The sequence below is a fragment of the Anolis sagrei genome, chromosome 3 (assembly GCF_037176765.1).
Source record: "Anolis sagrei isolate rAnoSag1 chromosome 3, rAnoSag1.mat, whole genome shotgun sequence".
In the NCBI taxonomy this organism is placed as follows: Eukaryota; Metazoa; Chordata; class Lepidosauria; order Squamata; family Dactyloidae; genus Anolis; species Anolis sagrei.
This window is the reverse complement of record NC_090023.1, coordinates 224,196,139-224,214,508: the sequence shown is the minus strand read 5'-3', so window position 1 is coordinate 224,214,508 and position 18,370 is coordinate 224,196,139. Positions and strand designations below refer to the sequence as shown.

The 18,370-nt window shown below is 40.2% G+C and overlaps 2 protein-coding genes across 3 annotated transcripts in view; both read left to right on the top strand.

The window, feature by feature from the left end:
- The first annotated feature begins 2,812 nt into the window (after positions 1-2,812).
- Positions 2,813-5,758, top strand: A4GNT (alpha-1,4-N-acetylglucosaminyltransferase). Its single transcript, XM_060767005.2, has 2 exons — positions 2,813-3,228; positions 4,945-5,758. Exons 1-2 carry the CDS (start codon positions 2,818-2,820, stop codon positions 5,557-5,559), a joined length of 1,026 nt encoding a protein of 341 aa, XP_060622988.2. The 5' UTR covers positions 2,813-2,817; the 3' UTR covers positions 5,560-5,758.
- Positions 5,759-10,544: 4,786 nt separating this feature from the next.
- The window catches only part of DZIP1L (DAZ interacting zinc finger protein 1 like), a 36,603-nt gene continuing 28,777 nt past the window's right edge, over positions 10,545-18,370 (top strand). For both annotated transcript variants that reach the window (XM_067465921.1, XM_060768007.2), the window contains exon 1: positions 10,545-10,713. The gene's annotated coding sequence lies outside the window, so the exon portion shown is untranslated. The remainder of the gene's footprint in view (positions 10,714-18,370) is intronic.

The following is an 18,370-nucleotide window of genomic DNA, read 5'->3' as shown; positions in this document are numbered from 1 at the left end:
CCTCCTCCCTGTGACTTACTCTCACATATTTATACATGGCTATCATATCTCCTCTCAGCCTTCTCTTCTTCAGGCTAAACATGCCCAGCTCCTTAAGCCACTCCTCATAGGGCTTGTTCTCCAGACCCTTGATCATTTTCGTTGCCCTCCTCTGGACACATTCCAGCTTGTCAATATCTCTCTTGAATTGTGATGCCCAGAATTGGACACAATATTCCAGGTGTGGGCTAACCAAAGCAGAATAGAGGGGTAGCATTACTTCCCTAGATGTAGACACTATGCTTCTATTGATGCAGGTCAAAATCCCATTGGCTTTTTTTGCCGCCACATCACATTGTTGGCTCATGTTTAACTTGTTGTCCCCAAGGACTCCAAGATCTTTTTCACACGTACTGCTCTTGAGCCAGGTGTCCACCATTCTGTATCTTTGCATTTCGTTTTTTCTGCCTAAGTGGACTATCTTGCATTTGTGGAGTACCTTGATCCTACAATTTTCTATTCCTAATGCCATCACTGTTTCCTATTCTTCCAGTCTTAAAAAATAAGAAATGTTAAGCACAATACTTAGAATCTTAATGTGTTGGGAAAATGAATGCATGCATACATTTTTACACACACACACAGAATAGAATTTCCTCTTCTGTCCTTCAGCCTAAGCTGTGAGTATAAGTCATTAATATTCACTGAAGGATGATCAATCTCCAAAGTCACCCTAACACTTCTTTGGACCAGCGAGTTTCCTAACCTTCCCCAGAATCATTCTGCAGTGACAGATAGTTGCTTGCTTGGATATTAAATAATTCATGTCACTTAGAGAATTTGCAACCTTTTCTGCAACAACATATTTCTTGAAACGACTCCAATGCCATTTGCTAAAGCACTGTAACTGGAAATTCCTATCGTGAAAGGCAAGGCAAGGCAAGAAAGGAGAGAGAAATGTTTATTGAGAAGCTAGCCTGAGAATCAGCATCTTAAGGAAGACAGACTTGGAAAACCCAACTTAGCTTCACATTCTGCACTGAACACCAGGCAGTTTTCTCTAGGAAGAGCTACAGAAGGAAAAAGCTTACCAAGTTCCAGTCAATTTTGTGGCAGTGAAAACCTTCCAACTGCAAAATATGAGCATTATTAGAAAGATGGAACAGCCATTCCCTATCGTTTCATTGCTAGGATATGTTCCAAAGCACAAGCTAAAAGAGGAAACACCCTGTTAAATCTTATCAGCTAGACGTGTTTGGAAGAAGTTCTGCCAAATTCAGGAAAACTTCAATTTTGTAAGGAGTTGATATGGAAAGCAAACTAACAAACAACATCTAAGATGCTACCTGATGGTGATCCAGTGGCCGTGTTTTCTTAGGGTTCCCTGCTGAGGCAGCTGGCCTGAAAAACTGTTGAAGAAGACAACAGAGTCATGATATGTGGTTTCTTTAGGATATTTTGAAAATAGCCACATAGGGACCAGGTAAGCTGGCAAATATATATCTTCATGTACTACAACTTGGGAAGGAGGGATGCTCATTTTCTTCCAGAGTGTGGAAAGTTATTATTAAGAAAAATGAATATAATATGCTCAAACTCGGCTTGATGGTCATCTGTTGGGGTTATTTGATTTGTGCTTTTACTACATGGCAGAAACAGGTTGGACTGGGTGGCCCATGGACTGCTCCTATTATTATGGTTATGATTATTATTGTTAATTTCAAAGATTGGATGGCCATCCATTGGGGGTGCTTTGAATGTGCTTTTCCTGCATGGCAGAAGGGAGTTGGATTGGATGGCCCCTGGGATCTTTCACTGAAATACTGTTAAGTTTATATTGGTTAAAATTGTTCTTCATTTTAAATATTGCATTGTTCTTTCTTTCTGTCTGTCTGTCTTTCTTTCTTTCTTACAGTACAAATGAGATACGATCGGTGTACATAGGAATATGTTCATTTATTTTTCAATTAGTTCACAGAAACATTCTCCATCCATCTACCACTCGTCCGGCCCATCTGTCAAATTTTCAAATGCAATGGAGTCCCTGTGCCCAAACGTTTCTTGGGGTTTCACAAGAAACTTTTCCTTCAAAAAGGGCTCTGCGGCTTTAAAAGTTTGAGAACTCCTGACCTAACATAAATATCATGTGAGGGATTGTACAGAATGGCAGCCAGTACTTAAAGTTGTAAAGAATATTCAAAGAAAACAGTCAGCCCTCCACATTCCCTGGACCCTTGCAAAAGTTAGAGAAAAACACACAAAAACATACCCAAGAGTACATTTCTCTAAAAAATATCTAGGTCCTCCAGTGCAACTCTAGAGTCAATTTGTGCCAGAGTTTGATCATAAAATCATATTGGAGGACCTACAAATGCCTCGAAAAGTGTTCTGTCTGGGAATCTCTAGGTCCTCCAATGCAACTCTATAATGGATGCTGACCGTGAAGCCAAAGTGAAGGACCCAGAGATTCCTAGAAAGAACATAGGTATAATTAAATCTGCAAGAGTGAAACTCAGAACAGTGGGGGCCTGATTGTACTTTGAATAGTAGTTCTCTGTCTAAGGGAATGGTGAGAAGAAGAAAAGGAGATTGGAAAAAAAGATTGGAAATTATTTTCAATAAATACTTCAGAGATGTAAATAATAAAGATGGTAGATTTCAGCGAAGTTGATAACCTATCACTTAATATTGAAGGTTTTTCATAGCCAGAAAGCAGTAAGTGCATGTGTGTGTGTGTGAGAGAGAGAGAGAGAGAGAGATGAGAAAATAGAGGAATAAGGGTGGATCACTAATATTTGTTGTGCTTTTATTAAGATCAAGGTTGAAGGAACAGTAAAGATGCTGAAGGAAATCCAGTTGTGTCTGTGTGCCATCTTCTTCTTTGCATTTGGAATATTTTACCAGCTGTACCAGGATCCTGGTTGTGTCTTCTCCTGCAAACCCATTTCAAAACATTTATTGACACCTAAAGATGTCATGTCCCGGGGCAGAAGCATCATATTTCTGGAGACAACTGAAAATTTGCAGCCTTCTCCATTAGTTTTATGTTCTGTAGAATCTGCTGCTAGAATACATTTAGATAGGCCCATCATTTTCTTAATGAAAGGACTGGACAATAATTCAATGACAGATTTCGCATCTTCTTGCCCATCTCTCTCTTTTTTATATGCTATGAAGAATGTTTATATTTTCCCACTGAAGTTGAACATTTTGTTCCAGGACACACCTTTGCTCCCCTGGTACCTTCAGGTAAGAGCAAAAGAAGGTTGCTTTTCTCAAGATGAAAGAAAAAAGTATGAAAGCAACTGACTTTATTGTTCTCCAGAGTCTTTGCTGTATTCTGGTTCTTGATCATTGTTACTGGGGATACCTGGAATTGAAATTGAAGTATTTTGCCTGCAAAGCACATGTTCTACCCTTAGGATTGGTCAAATCCAGAGATCCCAATTTTCATTCTAGTTATGCAAATATGATATTAATTGTTATATTTTTCCTATGTGTTTCAAACTTCATTACGAGTGGCATGAGAAAACCATTATTTACTAACATTTAAAGGGGAGAACATGGAACAGGGAGACCCGGGTTCAAATCTCTGCTTGGTCATAAAATTAACCATGTGACTATGGAAAACTACTACTACTCAGTAAGCCTACTTCCGTGTGGCATAATAGGGAAGAGGAAATCATGTAAAATAGACATGTAGATTTCTCTGCTGGTAAAAGAACAACAAAAAATATTAACAAACGGTAATACATAGGCACATCTAATGATATTCTCCATTTTTTAAACCTTTTGTCATCCACTTTCACTGAGGGCCTAAACATTAGAGATCCATGAAAATGCCACAACAAGTCCCTGAGAGTGACTGCCATCTGATTGACATGGCAAGATGCAGAGAAAAGTAAGGACAAATGGCAGATATTGAAGAGAAAAGGCCTGGCCTGATTTCCTTTAGAGATAAAGAATAAATACTTTATTATAACTGGAAAACAGTGACCTTTAATCATTTTAGACTATTTGATTTCACATGCAAAGGTATATACTAAACATAGTTTCTAGAGTCATAGTCTAACACGGAAACTACTCCACAATTCAAACTCTGTTATACACTTTTAATTTAATAGGACATGTGTAATACTCCCAAGACAAATAAATACAGAGCTAGTCTACCTTCTATTTCCTCCCCCTCCCCCCCCCCCCACACATATACATATACTTTTTTTGGATTGATTTATTCACAGGTGTGCCCTATGCCAATGTGTCCATTAGCTATGATTGCAAATCAGCCAGAAGCTATAACTTTTTTTCTCTTTGTCGGAATGTGATTAAGTTTCATAGCAGTTCCTTAGAAGAAAATGTAGTGTCTGCCAAAGTTCAAACAAATTGATTCAAAAATGGTTGAGTGATATATATCTTTAAAACAGGTTTTATTTATTTACTTTGTTTTATATCCTACTCTCCCTCCCTCGTAGAGGCACTCAGAGCAGTTAACAATTGTCAGTATTTTTTTTAATTGACTGGCATAATTGGGTGAATTTTGTGAAATAGTTGGTTCTTCTTGAGTGATAAAGCCTGATAATTTTCAAAAGAATGTGATCCGGTAACTTCATTCAAAATCAGGTTTACAGTTGGGTGTTTCTAAAAATTCACCAAAGAGCCATACTCTCCCAGGTGTGTCTATATTAAATCTCCCAGATTTTTCCAGTAGGCAGTTCTATCCACAATTGCAGCCCTGGACCTTCCCTATGTGAAGTATGAGCTGTTTCACAGATCTATGGGGTTTCCTATCTGCAACTTAGGAAACCCCATAGATCTGTGAAACAGCTCATACTTCACATAGGGAAGGTCCGGGGCTGCAATTGTGGATAGAACTGCCTACTGGAACTGCAACTGCTGAAATTCTTGCTGAAAAACAGAAAAAATTACCTTAGAACATGACTGTGTGTCTATTTTTGAACCTTGCAGGTCAATGCAACACAAGAAAAACACTGGGTCTATGTTCTATCTGATGCAATCAGGCTTGCAATGGTATGGAAATATGGTGGAATATATATGGACACAGATGTAATTTCCATGAGACCCATCCCAGAGACCAACTTCCTGGCAGCCCAGTCTTCCCAGTTCTCCAGCAATGGGATCTTGGGTTTTCAACAGTATCATCCATTCCTTTGGGACTGCATGGAAGATTTTGTTGTAAACTACAATGGAGACAGTTGGGGAAATCAGGGACCTTATTTAATAACAAGAATGCTCCAGAAGTTATGCAATCTCACCAATTTTGTGGACACAGAAGATCAGAAATGTCACAACATTTCCTTTTTGAACCCCCAACGTTTCTATCCCATCCCCTATGGACTTTGGACACAGTACTATGAAGTGTGGGATTCAAGACCAGAGTTTAATGACTCTTATGCTTTGCACTTGTGGAACTATATGAACCAAGATCAGAAGAAAAATATCACTGTTGGAAGTAATACACTGGTGGAAAACCTGTTCAGGACATATTGCCCTACCACGTACAAGAGTCTCGTTCAAGCTGCAAAACAAAGTGAGCATTTGTTTCAAAATGAGACTAGGTGATGAATTTTGAGAAAACTGACACGTGTGACTTTACAAATTACAATACTTATGTTAATTAGACTCCCAAATGAAACACCTTTTAGAACCAGACAATTTTTAATCCAACAGGGGTATAGAACATGAATGGATTTACTGTGAGCAAGGAATATACAACGTGTCTTAGGTGTCTTGGGTATTTGTTATGCATACACACTCACAATCACACATCACAAAACATGCTGTTTTCCTTCATATTATGTATAATAATGATACCTTTATGACTGGGTTAGTCTTGTAACAAAGGGGGCAACCCTCTAGCACTTAGAGGTAGTTTTTTTTTTGAGAAAGAGAACACGTTTCTTTTCTGCTTTTAAAATAAATGTTAAATATATTTAATTGGGTGTTATTATATTCTCCAGACCTGAGAAAGTCAAAAGTAGTGAAGCACTCGCAATGTCACTTTTAACCAAATTAATTCTTCACTTCTTTTGACTTCTTTGGCACTGAATCAAAATGACATCTTAATGTAAACTTACTTTAGAACCTAAACTTAGGTATCCTTCAAACATTATACACCTCTGAATTTTGTAATAGCATTGTAAGATATAGAAATCTGCACAAGAGTGAAAATGTTGGGGAAAATGCCAAAAAAATGTGTATATAGTATACATAATGCTAAATATTAATATGTTCAATGATTAATGACTGTTATACATGGCCTTCTTGTGCTCTGTACTGGGAGAAATTTGGGTTTAAAACAAACCAACCAAAAATAAACAAATAAAATAAAATGATATTGAAGTTTACAATTGTATACCAAAAATGTTGATTTGAAGCTCATTGGGAGCATAGTTAGTTAAAGCAATGGTATTCCCCATAATAACCTGTGGATGCGAGAGCTCGACCCTAAGGAAGGTTGAGTGAAGGGAGACAGACACTTTTGAACTATGGTGTTGGAGGAAAATTATGAGAGTGCCTTGGATCACAAGAAGATCAAACCAGTACATACTCCAGGAAATGATGCCCGACTGTTCACTGAAGGAAGGATATTGGATGCAAAGATGAAGTCCTTTGGCCACATAATGAGAAAACAGGAAAGCTTGGAGAAGATAATGATGCTGGGAGAAATGGAAGGAAAAGGGAAGAGGGGCCAACCAAGGTCATGATGGAAGGATGTTATCCTTGAAGTGACAGCCGACAGGGAGCTCTAGTATGGGCTGGTCCATGAAGTCATGAAGAGTCGGAAGAGACTGAATGAATAAAAAACAATAAAAAGGAGAAATACATATGAATATTAACATTAATTTCCATTCTGTCTTTTAAAAAAACTTCTAGCAAATTCTCACACTTTAGGAAGTCCAAATTTGAAATTGGAAAACCGAGAAATTGAGAGATTTGCCCATCTATGGAAGATACTTTTGTGGTTTTCCTGCATGGCAGGGAGTTGGACTAGATGGCCCAAGTGGTCTCTTCCAACTCTTATTCTATGATAGTATGCAATAAGATAGTAGCTAACATTCTGTGGGTAATTTTATGTGTCCACAAATTCCCTTATGTATGTAGTCATACTGTTTTGTTCATGACAGACTGTCTGTATTCAGTTAACAGCTGTGTAAGCAGAGTTCCACAAGGGTACTGTTGTATATGCAGTTGCACATTTTGGGGTGATGTGTCACTTAATTCACTGGTATTTCGGAAACTGCAATCACATTTCCAGATATGTCAAGAGTTGCATTGTGCTGCTGCTGAGCAGAAGAGTGGCATAACAGAATAAACACTTTACTACAGCTATACATTGGATATTTTGAGACTGGAGTCAGGAATAACATGGAAGGAATAGGGATAGAACCCTATTAGAAAAGAGCAGTTAAACACAGCTTTTATTCAAAACAAACAATATTCACACATAAAATTAAACAACCACATTAGTTAAACCTTCCATGTGTAAACAAAATCATTTTTATCAATATCTCCCCCCCCCCCCCCCTTCTTTCACAAGCTTTCACTTTTCTTACGATTTCCATTTTGGTGACCTTTTTTGTTTGTTTTTTAACTTGGTTGGAGTAGATGATGAAGAAGGCTTATCTGCTTCCTCTTTTCTTTGTTTTGGTATTGGTATTCACAAATACTCAGGGATTCTGGAGGAAGCTACTATTTATGTTGCCTTTTGTAAAGTAGGCATGCACATCTACAGGAAGACCCCATTCTTTCTCCCAGTATTTTCCCAGTCTTCATCATCCTGTTGATGATTCTAAAATAATTTCTAAATAGATCAAGGATGAGGAGTTAAAGAAGGACCAGGGTGGGTTTAAAAAATGCTTTGTAAAAAAAAGGAACCTTTTGTCAGCAGCTTTGTTTACTGAGGTCTTCCTTTATAGGTTTATACTGTGTAAGCACATTGTAGGATTTTAAATGTTGCACTAAGACCCCCATAACCATTTCATTTACTCACATCTGAAAGAAATGGTCTCTTTGAGAATTTGCTAAGTCCTCCAGGTAATTCTATGGTATACTTCCCCTGGACATCATCACAGAGTTCTTCTGTTGGCAAATTCTAGATCCTCTAACTCTACAGGGATTTTACTGTATTTTGAAAGTGTTACCTAAAGGTCCCCCCCCCCAAAAAAAAAACCCCATATCCAGGCCTTTTTGTGGTGCTGGGCCATATTGCTCTTCAGCGTAGACTTATTCCATATGGCATATGTTAATAATGCTATATACAAACCACCAGTGAAAAGATGAAATAAAAAATAAAACTACAATTCTATTATTTACTATTGTGCTTTAGTTAAAAAATATGAGTGTTTTTAAAGAAAGAAAACACAGTACTTGTGTACATGCTCCACTCCAAGTATTTTCAGTGTAAGCAGGAAGCAATGCAGAAAGATATTGCATTGTAAAATACTCCTTCCCCAAGGTTGATAAATAGAGTTTTGCCAGCAACTTATACTAAAAAATCAGGATTTTCCGTGGTGTTTATGGCCATAAAAACTGCAGCAAATTTTTAAAATGTTGGAAGTGCATCATGGAAAACTATGGAATGTTGTGGTTTGGCAGTATTGGCATTTGATCTCTCCCTTATGACAGCATTAGGCAATTCTAATGGAAATGGTTGTAAGGAATAAGAAAAGTTGTTTTGCTAAATACTTTTACTTTTTGCAGTGGCTATTGCTTATAAAATAAAAGTAGGTATACTTCTGTAAAAAAAAAAACCAATAATCACAATATTGGTAAGATGATATGCATGAACTATTCTGTGTTTCTAATGTGATCTATATTATGTTGCATCTGTTTCTGCTTATGATGGCTAGAAGAAAGGATCCCAGAGGTTTGGTGGAGTCTGTATCCAGTACTGGGGAGTAGCTTCCAGGTCAGTGTGGCAGTTCATCCACTCCAGGCTTCATTGTGAAATTTAAAGTATCTAACAAAAGTACTGAACCCTTTCACCCAAATAGGTTGGCTACTTGTATAGCTCCTTTGATGTTCAGATGCACCATCACTACCTGTTGCCTGGAAGTAAACACCATTTAACTCAAACAGGTTTCTTCTAAGTAAGCATGTACAGAAGTGTACTGAGAATGACTGCAGAAACATGACATAAACTCTCCCAGCTCGCCTATTCTCAGGGACATTGCATCATTTTCCTCCCCCTGAAGAATGAGCTACCACTGACTGCCTCATGACGGCACTGTTGCTACGTGCAGAAATAAAATAGTCTAGTGTTTATATTATCCTTTACATTTTTATTGGTATATTTTGAAGAAGAGACAGGACTTACTGTATTTTGATAGGAATGAACTGCCCCAGTTATTGTAGGGCATTGGATGTACATGCCACAAGAATCATAGAGCTTTGCATAACTTTGTCTTGGCTTCATTTTGGGACAGAGATGGCGGTTTCCTCCATGAGTGTGTATCTGTATGAATGCATGTTTGTTAAACCCAAGAACCTACTTTAACTTCTGAGACACAATATGCTATTGGATTTTGATCAGAAAATAACTTGCAAATTATAAACATTTTTCCTATAATGCACACTTAAATGAAGCTGCTTACACATATATGTATAAAATATTCTTCTGCTTTTTTGTCAGCATCTACTATTGGAATTAAAAACTCATCTGGAGACCTATCTCTTCCAGCAGGCCGACCTATTCAATTTTCAACTGTGAATTTTCATCTGCATTTTGTGGTGTTGTCATCAGTCTTTGTTGTGTGTATTTTGGTATATACATTTTAATAGGGTGGGTTTTATCTGTCTGTTTTAACCATGTTCTATCCTGCCTGGAGTCATGAGGAGAGGGAAGTTAACAAATAACAAATTATGAATGTTATGATTATGATATTATCATTATTACTTTTATGTTTTTATGTTGTCCCCTACTTTCAAAAGTACTGCAGTATTTTCCATAGGCATAAATAAGTATACCTATACATTTCAAAGACAGGAGATCCTTTTTCTCCCAACCACAGATTCTGATAAGACAAAGCAGTATGAGGATGCCACTGTTTAGAAACTGGGAAAAGGTTATCCCAGTGAATTTCAAAGGGCTTCTCACATCCCAGACTCTAGTTTTCTGCCCAGTTTCCTTCCTGCAGCTACATGTTAGGATAGAATTGTAGTTACCAGGAGTCTGTTTGATACCCGACATGCAACAACTTAATAGACCCATGAGCATTAATGTTTTGATGCACTGTAATTGTCTAACCCTCCTTCTACATTCTGGTCAGTTTGAAGCTGCTGATATTAGCAGAGGAAAGGTAAACAAACATAGAGGGAACGAGAAAGCAATCAGGTACAATGTTTTTATAAGTTACTACAGCAACAGCTTGGCTTCAGGGACAGCCTAACAGCTGTTTTCATCCTCCAAGGAAGAAGCTCATTTAGAAAAGAGCCAGAAAGTTGGTTTTAATGATTCACCCCTCCTGACGTTGCAAGTTTAGGCAGAGAAAGTGATTTGCTGTTGCTCTGGGGAACCAGTGCTGGGATCTAGCCTGGATGGTGTTGAATTTCCTGGGTGGGAGGGGAGAAGGAGGATTCCAGCTCAGGGAGTTCTGCCTAAAATCCATGCTACTTTCATCAGCTCCCTTCCTCCCACCTTCTCCCTCCCATCCTCTGCTTCTATTACACATGTGCTCCCAGAATCACCCCACAAAACATACATCCTGAGAACAGGTAAGGATTTGCTTTCTTTGTTTTACAGAAGTGAAATTGTGCATCGTAAAGTTCTGTCTTGAAAAAGTCTGAGAGCAACACAAGGAGGAGGAGTTGGGAGGCCCACAGGCTATGTGGTGTTCAAGCCAAGTCTTGCCTTCGCTTGCTTTTGCATATTTCCATCGCTCAGTTAAGCATTAGCAGATGTTGCATCTGGTAAAGTACAGCTATCAAAGAAACATTTGAGCTCCAAAGGCAGGAAGTAACCAGTGAACCGAGCAGCTCTCCCTTTCTCAGTCCAATTTAACCATTTCAGCTAAGAACATTTTATTTCAGATTTGTTGGAAACTTCTTTGAGTTCAGACAGAGTTGAAGCAACTGTGAGAGGGGTGGTATTTATTTACTAAGAAAGGAAGTAGGACAGCTGAGTAAGATACACTCTGCTTAGAAAGCAGCACCAAAAAAGCAAACGCTGATGGTATTGGATCATGAGTAATTTGAAAATTCACTATAATGATTTTTTTGCCATATTCTTTTTCTGCAGAAGCTGAAAAATTCCAAGAGTGCCTCAGGGCCCTCCAGACAAGCCCTATATCCCAGGATCTGATCTCGGTTTTTCTGTTTTTCCCAGATTATCTGGCAGTGCAGATTCATATAATCCATTTTAAAGCAGAAAACCTGGGATATAGGGCCTGTCTGGAAAGGCCCTCAAAAAGTCACTTGAGCCTAAAGGGCCTCTACAACATCCCTCTCTTCTTTCTCAAGCACTATTACTAAAGGAACTAAAGATGTAGATGTTTTGTTGTGCATTCGACTGACAACTCCTTTGACAGATGTTCCCTAACCATGACCTGAATTCAAGTTCCTATATTTGATTACTACACTTTTAAGTTAAGCTTAAATGATCCTGTTTAATTGCTTTTTGCCTATGCTACTATATGCTCTATCCACCTTATTGACCAGCCTATCCTTTAACTCGTTCGCTCATTGCCCCTCCCCCCACCCCCAAATGAGACTAGAGGTATCTCTGTTGTTGCTTATGATACTTGTCTATTATTGTTTATGATGATGCTGTTTTAATGCTATTTTAATATGTTATTGTTCTATTTTAATTGTATGTTGCCTTGGGCTTGTCACCATGTAAGCCGCCCCGAGTCCCCTCAGGGAGATGGAGGCACGGTAGAAAAATAAAGTTCTTCGTCTTCTATTACAGTATGATTCCACATAACCATCACATGGGGAAACCTTTTCTCCACCCTCTCCATATTACTTTTTTTAATTGGGGAAAACTTCAATATCCCAAAGCCAAGAGATCCCTTGCCCTCCTCAAAGCCCCTTACATTAATAGAGGTAGGACACATGCGTTTTCAGAGTTAGCAACAGTTCTGGCATACACCAGGGGCTCACAACATGATTTCTCATCAATGTTTTGAACTTCCTCCTTTCAGCACAATTCAGTTCCATTCAAAGGACAAAAGGTAACAGGTGAGAGCCAGAAGTAGGCAAATGTCATCTGATGGGCTCTGTGCCACTTTGTCCTTGAAATGGACCTAAAATGTCCTATAACAAGGAAAACCCTCCACCTGATAAGGTCCTTAGTCTGACCCTAGCAGTAGAGGTGGGACAAAGTGCTAAGACATGCAAGGCACACACTGCACTATCAAGACTCTTTCCAGTATCCCAACCCACCCTCCATATGCAGAAATATCCCCAATTATTTTGCTGGTGTGGGTATTCTTTCTGTAGAAATATGCCACCTAGTAATTAAGTTTCCAGCACACTTGGTCTGATCAAGAAATTGAATCTAGGCTATTAAATATGCAGACCATATATATTTATTTCTTTTGTAGGATTGAGTAGCCTGTCCTGCACCTTCTGAGGGTGAATGAACACTGTAAAATTAAAATATAGTTTGATACCACTTTAACTGCCATAGCTCAATGCTATGGACTATTGGGATTTGTAGTTTCATGAGGCCTGTCTGGCTGTACTCTTTGGCAGCACTCTTTGGTAAAGAAGGCTCCTAGGATTCCATAGCATTGAGACATGACAGTTAAAAGTGGTCTCAAGCTGGATTAATTCTTCAGCATAAATCAGTGTTTCTCAAACTCTACTCCTCCAGATGTTTTGGACTTCAGCTTCCACAGATCTGAGCAGCTGGTAAACTCTCTGGGACTTCTGGGAGCTGAAGTCTAAAACACTTGGAAGAGCAAAATTTGAGAAACACTGGCATAAATTCACCCTATGCTCAAGGATAGTGGATGATTCAGGCACAATCACCAACTTTGAAGTAGGATTGCTAGTCTCATGCACTTCTGTAGGTAGAATTGAGGAGAAGGGATCATTTCTACCAATACTCAGGCAGCAAAATGGGTTGGCTCTACTTCAAGCATTACCTTTGCAGAGACATTGCTCATCATAAAGGCAAATACTTTGTCAGTTAATAAATAATGTAAAAGGCATTCTGGGAAAAGTAGGAGTAATTGAAGTTTGCAGAGTGTACCAATTGGAGTTGCAGAGCTAGTTAGGAGACACAACATTCAGTTGAATTAATTCTAGTGACAGCAGTGATTTTCTTGATTGGAAATAACCTGGCACATAACTAACCATCTCTCTATAGTGAATAGTACCATGCTTTGTTTTTTAATTATTGAAAAAACAGAAAATTATCATTATGTGCCCCCCACTGCTATTTCCTGAGCATAATCATTTCAAACAGAAATCTTTAAGCTTTTATATTTGCTTGTTTCTGTTTCCAGGTTCTAGCAGTGATATAAAATAAAATTATTTGTCCTAATTAATGTACATTGAGCCCTCATTAAGCCTCTGTTCCTATGTTACCTGAGTTGCTTTAGTACTTATTAACAAAGTATTTTTCCAGGAAGAGGAAAGTGAGATAGATGCATGAATACCAATGTTTTCAGGGGCATAAATCAAGTGGTTTTAGCACCACTAATTGAGCCTAAATGTAGAGTTATACATCAATTAGTAAAGCAGATGGGTTCCTGGGCATTATATCTCTAATAGAAAATTTGGTATCAGAAACAGAATTAACATGGAAAGTATAGAAATGAGTTTCTACACTACAAGAAAGAACAGCAATTCAATATGTGCACAGTGTTTTTTATTCAAAACAAACAACATCCACATGTGAAATTAAACATCCAGGTTGGTAAGCATCCTTCTCAAAATGCTTCCAGGAGGAATTTTTATTTCATCCATTCCAACTTTTCTAATGATTTCCATTATAGATCTGTACTTCTTTATGTACTAGAAGTGTGGGGTAAGCACACTTGGGGTACATCTACACTATAGAAGTAATGTAGTTTGACACCACTTTAACTGCCATTGTTCATTGCAATGGGATCATGGGAATTGTAATTTTACAAGGTCATTAGTGTTGGTGCTTCCCCAAACTACAACCTCCAGGGTTTCATAGTATTGAGCCGTGGCAGTTAAAATGGTGTCAAACTACATTAATTCTATAGTGTAGATGCACTCTTGACTACAAAAGGATAATCTAGAGTAGACTCCTATTAATTTCCAGATCATGTTTTATTGCATTGTTTACTGCAGATACATTGGAGCAACCCAACACTTAAAGTATGCATTTATCCTGCCCACCTTCCTCATCCTCCTAATACTGTTAAAAATGCTGATAGTGCTTTAAAAATCTTTCTAGCCAGGCAGAAGACAAGAAAGAAAAGTAGGGGGTGCATGGGCATTAAAAGACATTATTAAAAGGAGCTTCTTTGGCTGAGGATTTGTTAAGTGAAGAATGCCTGCATTGCAACAATAACCTAATGCTAGAATTGAAACTGTGTAACCTACAGATTTATACTGGGATGGACACAATAGCCTACACAATACTTAATGAGAGAATTAATTGATATTAAACAGGCACAATTTTAAAATTGAGAAAAGCAAAGGAGCCCTTTTCTTTTCTTCCGCATCCTGCTCCTTACTGCATGGCAATAGAGAAGCTGCTTGACATATGTCAGCCATGGGCCCATGCTCAGTAGGTAGAGTTAAACACTAGAAGGATCAAGAAATAGCTGGATGGCTAGGATACACACATAAAATAGAAATGGGTGCAAAAAATGGTTTTGTTTTTTTTCAGAACTAAGTGAAATCTTTCCAGACTCATAACCTTATCATAAAGGTCCATGGATTTGCCCCACATCGGGATGAATCCATGGGCTTCCAGCGGGGGGGGGGGGGGAGCGGGATGTGTGCAGAAGCCGCTGCTCCATGCCCCGCATCGCCTGACCTACCTTGCCTCTCATCCCATGTGGGAAAGCGTTGCCACTCATCTTCTCTCCACTGAAGGGAAGGCAACACGGGAAGGCTCCCATGTTGCCACTGTGGTGGTGTGAGCTGTTTTCTCTCCCTTTTCAGCATGGAGAAAGAAGTGCATGTACATTGTGCCAAAAAGGGAGGGGAAGCAGCATACAACAGGCAAATCTGCCTGTCTGGTGAGGTGCTATATCCAATCAGTGCATGGATTGTTGCTGTGTACCTTCATTCATTTCACTTTTGGTGACGCTAAGGCAAACCTGTTACAGGGTTTTCTTGTAGATTTGTTCAAATGAGGTTTTCTGTGGTCTTCCTCTTAAATCGGCCAGGGAGGGTTTGGTTGACTGGTTTGGGTTGATCATCAATGCATCATTGGAGCAGGGTTTTTTTTCCATCTCTCTTGAAACAAGCTGTGGTTCGTCCACTCCTTAAAAAGGTTTCCCTTGACTCCACGGTGCTGAACAATTTCAGACCGATCTCCAACCTTCCTTTCTTGGGTAAGGTGTTGGAGCGGGTGGTTGCCTCCCAGGTCCAGGGCTTTTTAGATGACATCAACTACCTAGATCAGTCACAGTCTGGTTTCAGGCCTGGTCATGCTACTGAGACAGCCTTGGTCACCTTGGTGGATGACCTCCGTAGAGAGCTGGACAGGGGGAGTGTGACTCTGTTGGTTCTCTTGGACATCTCAGTGGCTTTCGATACCATCGATCATGGTATCCTTCTGGGACGACTCTCTGGGATGGGTCTCGGGGGCACGGTTTTGTCGTGGCTCCAATCCTTCCTGGAGGGTCGATCCCAGATGGTGAAGCTGGGAGACGCCTGCTCGGATCCCTGGCCGTTGACTTGTGGGGTCCCGCAAGGCTCTATTCTGTCTCCCATGCTTTTTAACATCTACATGAAACCGCTGGGAGAGGTCATCCAGAGTTTTGGAGCTAGGTGCCACCTCTATGCAGATGACACACAGCTCTACTACTCCTTTCCACCTAATTCCAAGGAGGCCTCTCGGGTGCTGGACAAGTGCCTGGCCGCTGTGTCTATCTGGATGAGGAGGAACAAGCTGAAGATCAATCCCGACAAGACAGAGGTCCTTCTGGTCGATCGTAAACCTGACCGGGGTATAGGGTGGCAACCTGTGCTGGACAGGGTTACACTCCCCCTGAAGTCACAGGTCCGCAGTTTGGGAGTCCTCTTGGATTCAACGCTTACGCTTGAGGTTAGGCATCGGCGGTGTCTGGGAGGGCTTTCGCACAACTGAGACTCGTGCGCCAACTGCGACCGTACCTCGCGAAGGCAGATCTGGCCGGAGTGGTCCATGCCTTGGTCACCTCCAGATTGGACTACTGCAATGTGCTGTACGTGGGGCTGCCCTTGAAGACGGCTCGGAAGCTCCAACTGGTCCAACGATCAGCAGCCAGGATGCTAACTGGGGCCCCTTACAGAGAGAGGTCAACCCTCCTGTTCAAGGAGCTCCACTGGCTGCCGTTTATATTCCGAGCCCAATTTAAGGTGCAGGTGCTTACCTACAAAGCCCTGAACGGTTTGGGACCAGCCTACCTGTGTGACCGCATTTCCATCTATGAACCCACACATTTACTTCGGTCATCTGGGGAGGTCCTGCTCATGATCCCACCGGCGTCGCAAGCATGCTTGGTGGGGACGCGGGACATGACCTTTTCCGTGGTGGCCCCCTCACTCTGGAACACCCTCCCCAAAGACCTTAGACAGGCCCCTACATTGGCTGTCTTCAGAAAGAACTTGAAGACCTGGCTTTTCCGATGCGCCTTCCAGATTAGGAAATCTCCACTACCAAGTCCCATAAGCACTTTATCAGAACCAATGATTGCTGCACATCGCACTTGCCCTAGAAGCCCTATATACACCTCCTGTCACATCAGCACTTTTAATCTTTGTACCCATTCTCTGGCCCGGCCCAGTTTTATTGTGTTTTAGTGTATTGTGCCTGTTGTTTATTTTGCTTTATTCTGTTTTTAATTGTTTGATTGGCTTAGATTGTATTGTTGTGTTGTGTGTTGAGGCCTCGGCCTGTGTAAGCTGCATCGAATCCTTCGGGAGATGCTAGCGGGGTACAAATAAAGTTTAATAATAATAATAATAATGCTGACAGCATGTGACTTACCTAAGGTTACTCAGGCCCCTACTACATAGCTGAATAAAATCCCACATTTTCTGCTTTGAACCGGAATATGTGGCAGTGTGGACTCAGATAACCCAGATCAAAGCAGATATTATGGGATTTTCTGCCTTGATATTCTGGGTTGTATGTCTGTGTGGAAGGCCCTTGGTGCTTTTCGTGGCTGAGCAATGGTTCAAACCCTGGCCACAAAGTCATAATTCAATACTCAAACCACTATGTTATGCTTGCTCAAATACAGGCCATCAACATTTCTAGAGGAAACAGCATATTCATAAACATTGTCCAACTCACAAGTAGCCCTTTGCTTGTCTGTATTTGGGCCAGCACTTTTAATTGCCTGCACGCTTTTGGACTAGTTAGAGGTTTTCTGATTTAAAGACACCTGTTTTATACTTGAAACAGAGGATATTCTATACTTTCCCCCCAATGCCTGAATCACTTGATCTATGCTTTTGGCTGGAATTCTGCTAGCAGTTGCATTTTCTTCCAGGGCAATACAGTGGGAAAACCAAAGCTGTCATCTGAGAATCCTGTTGCCCCAGTGCCCTATGTTCTTTTCAGCTATATGAACCCCTGACCCCTTTTCTCCTAGTGTCACCACCTTGGATGCTAGCCAAGGTCCATTGACATGGGTTCCTCTTGACTTGGGTGCTTCCAGGTCACTCTCCAGCAAGGATTCATCCAGTGGGAGGCATGCCATTCTAGGAGTCTAGCCATTACCCCCAGTAAAGAACTCTTTGTTGCCTAGCATCAGTTCATTTGGATCTCCAGTCCAGAACAGGTGCTTGATTGGAACAATGTGACAGGGAGTTCAGCATTTCTGAAATGTATCCAGCAAGTGTATCACTCAGTTGTTTGTCTTGATCATTGTTTGCTCACACTGGAGCCTCAAACAAATGCACACAAAGCAGAGAATGAATATTTAACCACTTGGAGTGTTCTGCTTAGCTATGGTATATTTGTGCTACTGTGAGCAGAAGTTTGGAGTCCTGTTACCATCACTCAGGACACACCTAGAAACACACTGTTGCTCAACACAACTGCCTGACTGTTGCAAGGGGTCCAGATAGATCAGAACTGTGGTTGAGCAGCTCTATAATGAAAACATGGTAGGTGCCATTTTGTAAGAATTTTATCCCCGTGGCTGCAATTCTGCCCATATTTATTTCCGAATAAGACTCATTAAGCATGGTGGAAGTTTCTTCCAAGTAACATATACGGAATTGC